The sequence below is a fragment of the Anabas testudineus genome, chromosome 4, assembly GCF_900324465.2.
Source record: "Anabas testudineus chromosome 4, fAnaTes1.2, whole genome shotgun sequence".
Lineage (NCBI taxonomy): Eukaryota > Metazoa > Chordata > Actinopteri > Anabantiformes > Anabantidae > Anabas > Anabas testudineus.
The window spans coordinates 23822154-23834179 of record NC_046613.1 but is presented as its reverse complement, the minus strand read 5'-3'; the positions used below and the strand labels follow the sequence as shown (position 1 = coordinate 23834179).

Genomic DNA, 12026 nt, shown 5'->3' with positions numbered 1-12026 from the left:
TGATTAGCATTAATTGTTAAGCTCAGTTTAAACTGAAAATTCCAGTCATGCTAGAATGTCACTGTATTGCTCCCTCAGTTACACTCCTCTTTTGCTGGTCTTCTGTCCAGCTCTTCCACTGTATCTCCCCTCCTCACTTTATGTTTCCCATCCTCTAGTCTCCCCTCCTCCCTCCCATGTCATAGCACTCTGTTAAATTGCTCCTCTAATGGAAAGGACGGCAGTGTGGAAATGGAGAGAATTGAAAAGAGGAGAGGAGGAAATCAATGAGATAATAGGCAGGGCAGGGGGCCAGAGCAGCGAGGTTGGCCCCTACACTGGAGCGTAGAGACCACACACAAGCACACTCCTGCTACAGTACGTACAGTCCACACAATCACAGGCCTCTACACACATGCTCTCCATTCAGGAGTCACTCAGCAGACTTGTGTGTGTGTGCGGCAGCTTTATGTGTGAGCCTGCAGTGTGTACAGGGATGTTGGGTGGTGGTGTAGCGGTGCAGGGGTTATGGCGATAAATTGCGCTGTCCTGTCACTTCTATTTGGGGCGGATTGGGGCTGGTGTGCAGGGTAGCGCTGGAGGTAATTTGCTGCCGTATTTCAGATGGGCTGGAAATGGGTTTAGAGCGAGAGTTCATGCCTCCCATTACAGAGAGAAGAGAGGATTACCCCAAACGCACGGCATGCACAAAACAACTGACACAGACGCTTAACATTCTGCAGCTAGCGGAGAGCTGCTGCACTGCTGCACATAAGAAAAAAAGGGAGCAAATATCAGCTGCATTCATGTACATGGACTACCTGACTGCATGCCATAACTCAGAGGGACAGACACTCAGTTTCACCGATACAAGATCAGTAGCTGCCCTACACAGGGCAACTACAGCCAGGGGAGCTGTAATGGAGGCTAATGTTGGAGCGATGACTGCCACCCAGGGAGGCTTAAACAAGGACTGGGCGGCCTGGGGAGCCACAATGGAGGTTAATGGGGATATGACATGAACAGTTAACACAGATGGCAGTTAACCCTGACACAGGGCTGCAGTCAGGAGAGTGAATGGGGGTGTAAGGACATTTTCACATTAGATTCATTTTTATGTATAAATAAAAGTACATTCTGACCACTGACTTTAATCCTGAAAGTGTGAAAAATGTAGGAATGAGTAAGCACAGATTTGTGACTTTATATGAACGAGTGCCTCATTTTTGCATTTACTGCACAAGTTATTAGACCTCTTTGTGAGTTTGTAGTTTTGTCTGCATACACACAGTCAAACCACCAGACTAGTGCGAGACGTGTTCTACCCTCAGGTCTAATGCCATTAATGAAAACAGGCTGCTCAGAGGGTGCAGATTGCCAGTGCAGTAAGGTAATCTGCCTATGAGAGAGGACCAGAAGGGCGCACAAAAGAAACAGTGGAGAACATAATCAAACCATCAGAGGGCAATAGCATCATGTAAAAGAGAGGTTTGCTCTGTCTGCAGACTTTTAAAGGCCTGTTCCCTGTGATGCCAATGAAGTCTGTTGGGATCTTTCATCACTAGGCCCTTCATCTGCACAAATCTGCACCTACTGGAAAACCAATGTGTTTATGGGAAAACCATTTCAAATGTTATTGATGGCATAAATTTGGCTTTGTTTTATCATACTAAAAGCTAGAGAAATATATTCACAAAGCCAGCAACAATATTTTTTATTTTAACAATGCATAAAGTACACATTCGGAAAACGAGTCATGAACACGTCGGAGGGAAACCACAAAAATCTTTTAGATTTTTTAGACAGGTTTGACGTTAAGGTTCTTAATTCTCCCAAGAAACCTAAATTAATTCTGAACAAATGAGCTGTACGGTTTTGAAAATCAACAGGAACGTTGAGTGAAGTCCATAAAAATAATGCCTGTAAACATGTTCTACTGTTTTATACGTTGTTGTAATTATACGTTGTCTATAATTCTGTATTATTTTACCAGGGCAAAAACAAAATCCTGAACATTTCTAGTTTAGAATGAGCAAATCCTCACATTTGAAGAACTCACTCAGCACATTTAACTGTTATAAAACCAAAAGACAAAGACTAGAAGTCAGAGTAAAAGAATAAAAACTCAACAAAAAACAGTAAAAAAAATATAGAGCAAAAAATAAGTAGAGGAGACAAGGGCATATACAAACTCCCTTGAGACTAGTCTGCATGTTTATGTGCGAGTGTGTGAGCAGGTGCGCGTGGGTGAACTGCTCTGACCATGCAATGCACAGATAAAGGAGAGCGCGATTCAGCACTAACAGCGCAGTTGATGAATGATCCGACTTTTGTTTTAGTGACAGGGAAGAGTTTGGAGGGTCGAGCGACTGCTCAGAATAATGCTGCCCTTGTCTATTTGTCTGCAACCCAAGCATTAGCAAGCTCATATTGGGAAACAGTTACCCTTGAAACAGAGCACAGCAAAAACACAGTCATCTGGCTAATTCCAGTGGTGAGAACTGCTGCTTTTCTTCAGCCACTTAAAGGAAACCAAAGCAGTGTGATTACACCTCACAGTCTTATCAAATCCAACTTGAAAGGAAGCTGACTTTAAGAAACATGTAAACATTCATGAGGAACCAAGAGTGTATTTGTGCAGAATACAATGTAAACGATACCAGAAGAGGCTCATAACACAACAGTAGGTGGCAGATGACTAATGTGATAAGTAATGAGTAAATGAATGAACAGGAGAATAAAATGGGATGAATGGGGTATTGAATGCAGGAAAAGAAGGAGAGAAGTGAAGAAGAAGGAACGCTGCCTTACTTTATTGCCCAGTCTCTTACATCCTGTACTGATCGATACTGAAGCACTAAAGGAGATGAGCGCCCAGGCCACATGTGCGAGCGTGCTTGTGTGTAGATCTATATATTCAAAAAAAGTATAGTTATTTAGAGTTGGTGTGTCTCATCATTTTAGGGGATTTAAATTTTAAAATGAAATGAAAAAAGATGGAGGAAAGCGGAGGACATGAAGTTAGGATTTGACAGATGAAGCCAGACAGTCAGTGACAGTGTGCGATGAGAAAAAACCTTAAATTTTATTAAAAAGAAATACAGAGAGAGAGAACAGAAAGACCAGCAACAGACTAAAGCCAAAGAGTGGATACAGAAAATGAAATAAGGGAAAGGAGAGAGAAAAATAGGGAGGGTGTGTGAGAGAGATGAAGGCAGGGTTGGGCTGTAATTTATCCTTTAGTGTGCATGCTTTACAGCTTTCTTAATTCAACTCTTGCTACTATTAATGGAGTTAATGTTGAGATTATATCTATTTTCTGGTGGCAGAGGCTGAAATACGGCAGCCGATTCACCTCCTCTTCAAACTGCCGCCCAGCACTAAATCACCAGGCACGCTCATTATGGCTGAAACAGGTAAGAGCTGAGGGTGCCGGGTGGGTGAAGCCTCATGTATATGAGTTTACACAAGGCAGACAGAGGGCTTAGCTGGATTAGTTGGCTAGTGTGGTGTGAACACTTTCTTCATAATGTTTGTGGTTATCTTCAACAACATCAAAACAAAGGAAAGACTACATTAATGCTGCATCTGATGGTTTCTATAGTATAGAAAACAATGCATGAACATTAGCATTACTTAGCAACCCCACAACTAAGTGGCTAACTGTATTTAATCTTTATCTCATCTGTAATCAATAAGCATCATTTCTGCTTAGAGCTTAAATTATAGTTCAGTACTATTATATTAACTTGATTACATTATGTTATAACTTCACAGCTTTTTCCAAGATTGTCCAAATTAATCATGTTTAGTTACAAACTCATAAATCAGTTAGTGAAGTTTTCCTTTACATGTGTAAAGACTTTCCAAGCATGATGTCAAGCATAACGGTTTGTTGTGTTATGCATCAATTTACATATTTTAAATGTAATCTTGCATATGTTTGGCATTTTGCATATTTTAAATATTAATATATAAAGAAGATATTCTTATTAACGTCATTATAACGAATAATGCAACCCAGCATTACATGTGCTTTTCTTGCCCTGTGAGGGCACCCAGGCGTTGGAGTTGTAATTTCTTAACAAACCACTTTGTCTAAATAAAACTTGACTGAATACTTAAAATGTCTCTCAGAGCAGCCGAGTTTTTGATCATGGTAAACCTTATATTCATCCTGGAGTCATTTGGATCTAGGATGCGGACCCTGTGTGAGGAGCACGAGCTATGAGCAGACGCAGCGATAAGAGCTGAGGACGTATGAGGGATCCGGGGTCTAAGAGGTCAAAGATGAAGCGCAGCACTCGTAGTTAAGAGCAGAGAATATGAGCTCATGCTCCACTCAATGTCCTCAAACTGATAAAAGGTGGAGGCTCTTCGGAGTTAAACAGATAGATAAGCATGAGAAGGGAAACGATGAGTGGGCGAGGGGGGTGATCCACCATCCCTGGGGACCAGACCTGTCGCCCCCCTTCCTCCCTATCTCTTTCCTCACTTCTACACACTTGGTGATATTTCACAAGATGTCACAGGGCTCAAATTGAAAATCCCTTGATGAATCAATATTTACTGCAGCAGCTAAATGAATAGTAATAAGTCACTGGAGGCTGAGTCCAGCTTCAGTCCAGGGCTCTCTGTCTCACCAAATCTGGATTACACAAATGAGCACCCCATCAGTACCATACATAAGTATGCAAAATAAAAATGCATAAAGTAAAAGTAAATGGTTACCTAAACAATGACGACTTAAAAGATCTGGTCATCAAAATTATAAGGAGAAAATATTTGTGCACTACTCACATGAAGCTACATAGTTAAGTTGGAACTAGTTCAGTTCCTTCATGAAATCTGACAGTGAGGTTTGTGGGTGATATTCAGTTAGAGACTATTTCTGGCAGACCAATTTCTAATCTGGATATCTCAGGAGCTTCCAGTTAATAATGCAAATTATCAACAATATTCATCATTAAACAGCATCATTGGTAAAAAAACTGACTACATGGGTGGATGTTTTAAGGGCTCTGCTTGGTTTATGTCACTGTTAATTGAATATCTTTGGGTTTTGGGCCTTTGGTTGAACAAAATGATGTCATCACGAGTTGAGGGGAGTTAGTTAGGATTATTTTCACACTTCTGACTTTTTTTTTTTTAGAACAAACAATTATTAACTCTTCAACACATTTATCAGTAGTGAAAATAACTGCTGTATGCAGCCATGCACAGCTTTTTTACCACAGCTGGATTTGTGTGTGTGTGTGTGTGTGTGTGTGTGTGTGTGTGTGTGTGTGTGTGTGTGTGTGTGTGTGTGTGTGTGTGTGTGTGTGTGTGTGTGTGTGGGATCACAGCTTAGTGGGATCACAGTCAGTTTCCAGAAGGAACCTCTTGTTAATTCCCTGCACATTAACAGATTATCCAAACCAAGCACAATAGCCTCTTCAGAGCTTTCATAACCAAAGTTTAAACTGCACTTGGCTAATGAATGTCATTATAGTAAGTATTTTTTGTAGTGATAAAGCCACAAATGAGGATTAACTTAACATCCACCACCCAATAACGACCCTCCTTGTAAATGTTAATTAACTCTTTACCCCACAAATGACCTCACTACCACACCATGTCATCTGTTAAAAAGAGGAAATGTGCGGTTTCATGCACAACAAAATCATGTGAGATCCTGGTTTTGCTTTTTACAGAACGATGTTCGCAATGAGGAAAACAAAATACAAAAAACAAAAACAAGTCATCTCTCAAGCAGAAATTAAACATTTCTTCTGATTCCAGCTTCAACAGTCAAGGTTTGCCACTTCTCACAGATTATGAATTGTTTGCTGGACAAATTAAGCAACCTCACCATGGGCTTTGAGAAGTGTAATATTTCACTGTTCTTTTAACCTGAAATAGAAACACTCACTTGTTTTTATGTAGAATTAAAACTCGCAGGTGGTTTATATCTTGGTACTGATACAGGGGATGGAAAGAATAGATGGAGGTCTGTAATGACATTAAGAAATAGACTCACCCACCCATTCCCCTTACCTCGCTTTATCCTTCTTAGGTGAGAATCTTTCCCTGGTGTAAATTAATGTAAGGAGCACACCGGTGTAAATGGTTTATTCTCTGGGTTATCTACTGTGTAAAAATGAGCACCATAAATTTAAAACCTCTTCCACTCATGCTACACAACAGTGACATAAAAGACAGGGTGCTGCTCCGCACTGAAGAATATTAGCCATTGAGACACATTAAACTCAGTCCTGCAGCGGGGGTACATGTATTTGTCTTTGTTAATGTGGATTACCTGGCAGACTGGATCTTCTTGACTCTCCAGGAGAGGGTGGGGTTGTAGTGGAGGGTGCTTGCAGTGTTGCAGCCTGGGCGGGTCACCATCTTGTAGCGCGTCCTGAACACCCGCTGGGAGGCAGGGCTACGGTGGGAAGAAGAGGTGGGACCTGAGGACAGCAAAGTTGACAGGTCAGTATGAAAATCTGCAAATGACAATCTGGTCACATAGCAAAGTAGAGCAATATCTGAAGATCATGTCAGCATGTGAACAAATGCGCATTACACAACATTACACATGCATAAAACTGCACACACACACACACACACACACACACACACACACACACACACACACACACACACACACACACACACACACACACACACACACACACACACACACACACACACAAGTTTGTCAGAGGACTCTGGCAGGTGTGCTCTTTAATAAGCTTCACATATAAAAATGAGAGGGAATAACAAAGGCAGAATTTTTATGAGCCTAATAAATCATATCCTCTGTCTCTTTCCTCGCTGCCTTCATCCCTCCTGCCCAGCCTCCCTCCCTCCTTCTCACTTTAAGTCTCATTCGTTATATCATTTTACAGATCCATCAGAGAAGAGGCGTAAGAAGAGAGATCGGAATAGGAAAAAAAGACGAGGGAGTGTTCATTTATTTATTTATTTATTTGGCTGTGTATCCATCAAGTTGTTTTATGATGGCCTGGCCTAGCTGACGTACTTGCACAAAGAACAGAATTTGCATTGGGGATCATCCAAGTTCCTGTTCAGCTTACAAACATCAAAGACTAAACTTCATGAGCCAGAAGCTTCTGTGCTGAGGTCAAAGATGGAGAAGAACTCTGTAAGTGAAGACTGTGGCAGTGAAAGTGGTAATAGGAAGTCTCAGACATAAGACAACAGGAGTACTCTCCTCTGTTGTATCCATTCAAATTCTACCATTTCATGTCATTAACTTTGTGTCTTCTCTCCAGTAGTTGTGTTTCCTCCTCTCTGTTCTCCTCTGTATCCTCTGCCTCAGAGCTGTACATCTCCAGAGTCCAGTTACTGGTCCTACCAACCTGTCCAGTGTTTTTGCTGCTTGTTGCTGTTCTTTTCTCTCTCCTCTTTCCACTCACCTCAACCAGTCAAGGCAGATGGCCGCCCACCCTGAGCCTGGTTCTGCTGGAGGTTTCTTCCTCTAAAGGGAGTTTTTCTCTCCATTGTCTCCAGGTGCTGCTCAGTGGGGTTGTTGGGTTTTCTATATAATTCTGTATACAGTTATATTTGTAAGGTCTTAAACCTTAAACACAAAGTGCCTTGAGATTATTTCTGTTGTGATTTGGTGCTACACAATTTGTCTACAGTTTTATTACTGCCAACAAAAACAATGCCCAAACCTACTGTACATACAGAAATTAATGACCCCAAGAGCACAACAAACACTCATTAATGAGGGAAAGAAATAACCCAGAGTGACAGTCAAGGCATCATTGGAACTGGCTAACATCTGTGTTCATGCGTCTACAGTAGGTTAAATATTGAACAAGCAGAGTGTCTATGGCAGGACACCACGAAGGAAGCTGCTGCTTACTAAAAAGAACATTGCTGCAACCTGATGTTTGCCAAAAAGCACATTGACACTCCACAGCGGTATTGGCAAAATGTTTTGTGGACTGATGAAACTAAGGGAGGTCAATACCTCATTCATACTTTTTCAACTATCACTATGAGGTTTTTATGGTTGTTCTCAATAAAGACATGAAAGATCAGATTTTTTTTTTTGTTATTACTTTAGGCACATCATATTTGTTAATAATCTTGACTTAGATAAAAATCTGATTACATTTTATGACAAATTAATGCAGAAAACCATGACATTCCAAAAGGACATTTCTTTTCAGTCATTATCTTCACTACATCTTTCCCCTCCACCAATCACTCACTGCTGTGGTCAGTGACAGCACTCTGTCTACCTAATGAGTAAAGAAAAGACACAGTGAAGACATCAGAGAGGGATAACAAATTAGTTTATAGTCCCAGTAAAGAGCTCATTTCCCATCACCTCTTTCACAAGTCTTTAATTGCCTATTGTCAGGCCTGTTGCCATTTTAATTAGCATCCAGTAAGAAACTATGATCATAAGAGTTGCAGAGACAAACAATAAAATGATTCGATTTCTATTTCAGTACATTCCAGCTTCTCTCTCCACTCCTCCCACTCACTTTTCCTCCCCCCTAAACCCTGGTTTCATTTGTCAACCAGGATGCAGCTCTGGATCAGCTGGAGAATTCATCTCAGACAATCATTTACTGTTGAACAAATCACTGAGCGCTGAGGGGAGGGAGCTACTGAAATACTGACTGGAGGTTTAGGACACGCACACATTGTATTGTACAAGATGCATGCAAGGTTCTATAGAGGCATAGTAATATGTTAAACCTCACTATTCCGATTAGCATGTCTGATGTGTCCTTTATGTAACAGGACACCAAAGAAAAAGATCAATCCACCCAGTTTGATCACTCACATGTGATCTGCTGATTCCACATTAAAAGATCATAACTTTAACTACAAGTTGAACAATGATTTATAATTTGAACACAGTTTAAAACATATTGGGAGATTTGACCTATTTGACTTAATGTAATGTGGCTATACCATGTCAGCTATTTAGCAAATGCAATTTTTATTTATTAGAAATGGACTTGTGGAATAAGCCACAAACATCTTTTAATGAAACCAATCTAAATGCAACTGGAAATCTATCATCATTTTTTTGCATTTTTGTTTTATATATAAAATGTTCATGTTATGTGATTTTGAATATTTATGTTTCATATTGTGATAAATGTTAAAATGAGAAAATAAATATTCTCAATATTATGGTGCTATTCACTTTCACCCAGCCTTGGATGTGAAAGAGAGACCGGGAAAAAAAGACAGCACTAGAAAGAGCAAGGAGTATATGGGTGCAGGTGAGGGTGGGGGTTTGTACAGGATTAGTTGCCTGGCTTGAAGTCACTTTTTCTTCTACAATCCATCTGTATTGCAGTCAGAGCTATTTGGGTGTCCTGGCAGATGACAAATAGGGCTTGTCAAAGGTGCTGCCATGATTCTTACCCTGCAACCTTTTACAACACACCCCTCACACCCACCTCCAGCATGCCTAACCTGCAATCTGCCTCTAAACTCTCATTCCAAACATCTTGACAACCACCATGTCCATGACACTGTCACACAGCTATGCCACTTTGGCTACTGTTTAATGACATCTATAGTGAGCTGTGTGGTTGGTGTGTATCCCTCACTGAGAGAGAGCGAGAGAGCGAGAGAGTGAGAGAGAGAGCGAGAGAGCGAGAGAGCGAGAGAGCGAGAGAGAGAGAGAGAGAGAGAGAGAGAGAGAGAGAGAGAGTGTGTGTGTGTGTCAGCAGGGATGGATGGACGGTGTTCCTCTGATTGTAAACCACTGCAGGTTGTGTTGGTTGAGTGGCTCCGGGAGCAATGGGGTCTCAATCTTCCCCAATAGCACCATGACCAATGAATGTGTGTGTGTGTGTGTGTGTGCACACACACGGTCTCAATCTTCCCCTAATAGACCTTTGACAATGGCCTGTTTTACAATGGGGGAGGGGGGGCAAGTGAAGCGGCGCCCTGCGCTATGAAGACACTGTTTGCAGACGCACGCAGCTCACACAGCGTCCATCCATCTCTCACTGAGTCACTGCTGTGAATCCACAGATAATCTACTCTAGTCGCTCGGCACTGCACTCATCGCTTCCTCTGCTTTTAGTCATGGAGCCACATTAAAGGGTTGGTTCAACACGTTTTTTAGCCTGACTCGAGTGGTATCTACTACTACCCACGGTAGTCAAGGTTTTATTGCCTCAGGTTTTGAGTTATTTGTCTCTGAGATTTGAATCTCCACAAATCGTAACCACATTAAACAGTTTATGTCAGAGATGCAACTATTATTACTATAAATTATTTAGATTATTGATTAGTCTGCCAGTTGTTTTCTTCACACTTCTTTAATTAGCTGAGCTATAATATTCTTATGACTGTTTCCTATGTCCTAAGGCAACATCCTGAAATGACATTCAATGAATATAAAAAGCTTCATTTCATACCAGGGACAACAGTTTTTAGCCCCACAGCACTCGCTGTGTCTCGTTAACTTCATTAAAAAATAAGTCTCATGCAATGAGAAATTTTGAAAATTTCATTAGAGAAAATTTTGGACAGCACTGGCATCTGAGCTAAGATTTGGTTAGATGTTGCTCAGAAAAAAAACAATCCACAGAATCATATCTTGGTCTGATCACTTTTCCGAAGCAGAATCCGATTCACCTCACTTTCTGAATTCAGAAATCTGAATCGGGGGAAATAAAAAGCTCTATATTCACTCATATTACATTTGTAGCCACAGAAGTAATATGGAACCAAAATGGATGGGTATGGAAATGGATTTGGAACCACTGCAAAATAAAAGTTTGATTTTATTTTGTTGCACGTTTATCTGCTCTGTAACATAACCGGTCTAATGTTCCAACTAAGGAATCCACTCAAAATGTGACAAATCATTAGTGTATATCCTGTTTCATCAACTTTAAGAGACGGATGTTGCATCTCATAAGTGTACAACTAGAGTCAGATCACTAAGATGACTGAGCCTCTTTTAAGCAGCATGGACGAGACTTTGAGTAAAAGTTGTCTGCCACTTCAGTGCTTTCCTTCCATGCTCTCCATCTCTCTATCCCCGAACCTCTAACTGTGGGTGCTGACAGGCCACTGCACTGCACCTTCCCTCCTCTATCCTCTTAGGGATCCCCCCGGTGGCATCACCCTCAATACCTGACGGCCAATTCCAGCAAATAGCGGTCTCCCTCCCTGGGATGCCCGATGGATAATAAATCTTATTATTGACAGCGCCTGTTCCTCTTGACATCCCATGTTCCCGTCCCCTGGGGCTCATCTTCTGACTCCCACTGCTCTGGCACTTTTACAAAAGACAGCAGTGTCATGCTAACATCAGACTTAACAAGGGAGTTACCGCAGTTTAATAACCCGTTGTAAGCCTAAGTGGGTATGATAAAATGATCTCTACACGTTGACATCCAGCCATACTTTCTACAGACTACCCAAAAGCTGCCAACAGAGTTTGATGCTATACCCTCGCAACAGAGAACTGCAACTAAGGTCTTAAAAATATAGTATTCTGTAATTCAGAGTATAGCAAGTACAATTACAATGTGAAATTTGCATAAGAATTCATACTTTCTCAATCCCCTTTGAGAAATTAATGTGGACAATCAGCTGTAATTGCAGCACCAAGGGTTGGTAGTTCAGTGTTTTGTCCAATGACACTTTGTGACCAGGAGGAACCAGGACTCAAACCAATAATCCTGGGGGGTGCTTTGGTCACCCTGCATGTGAACAAACTTAACTCCACTAAAAGAGAACAGAGGAATGAGCCACAAAAATCATGAAATGTTTGATCTGATTGAATTTTAAGGAAAGATTCTGGAGTTTTAACAATGCATGAGTATATATGTGTGTACTTTGTATGCTTAAAGTAATATTACACATAGTCTTGATTTATTTCTGTGGACTATAAACAGAACTACCTTCAGACTGGTGTCACTGTAAGTGCGCTGACAGATGGCTTAACATTAATCAATTGCTCCTCAGTTATATATTCTGTCATGACTGTATTAACACTTGCAAGATAGATGTCAGAGTATAAACAGTTTGATATTTAAAGA

At 41.0% G+C, this 12026-nt stretch overlaps 1 protein-coding gene across 2 annotated transcripts in view; it reads right to left on the bottom strand.

The window, feature by feature from the left end:
- Nucleotides 1-12026, bottom strand: part of zc3h3 (zinc finger CCCH-type containing 3) — a 49649-nt gene that overhangs the window by 14739 nt on the left and 22884 nt on the right. For both annotated transcript variants that reach the window (XM_026345821.2, XM_026345822.2), the window contains exon 4: nucleotides 6278-6428. In XM_026345821.2, the coding sequence (XP_026201606.1) occupies nucleotides 6278-6428 (151 nt within the window). The remainder of the gene's footprint in view (nucleotides 1-6277; nucleotides 6429-12026) is intronic.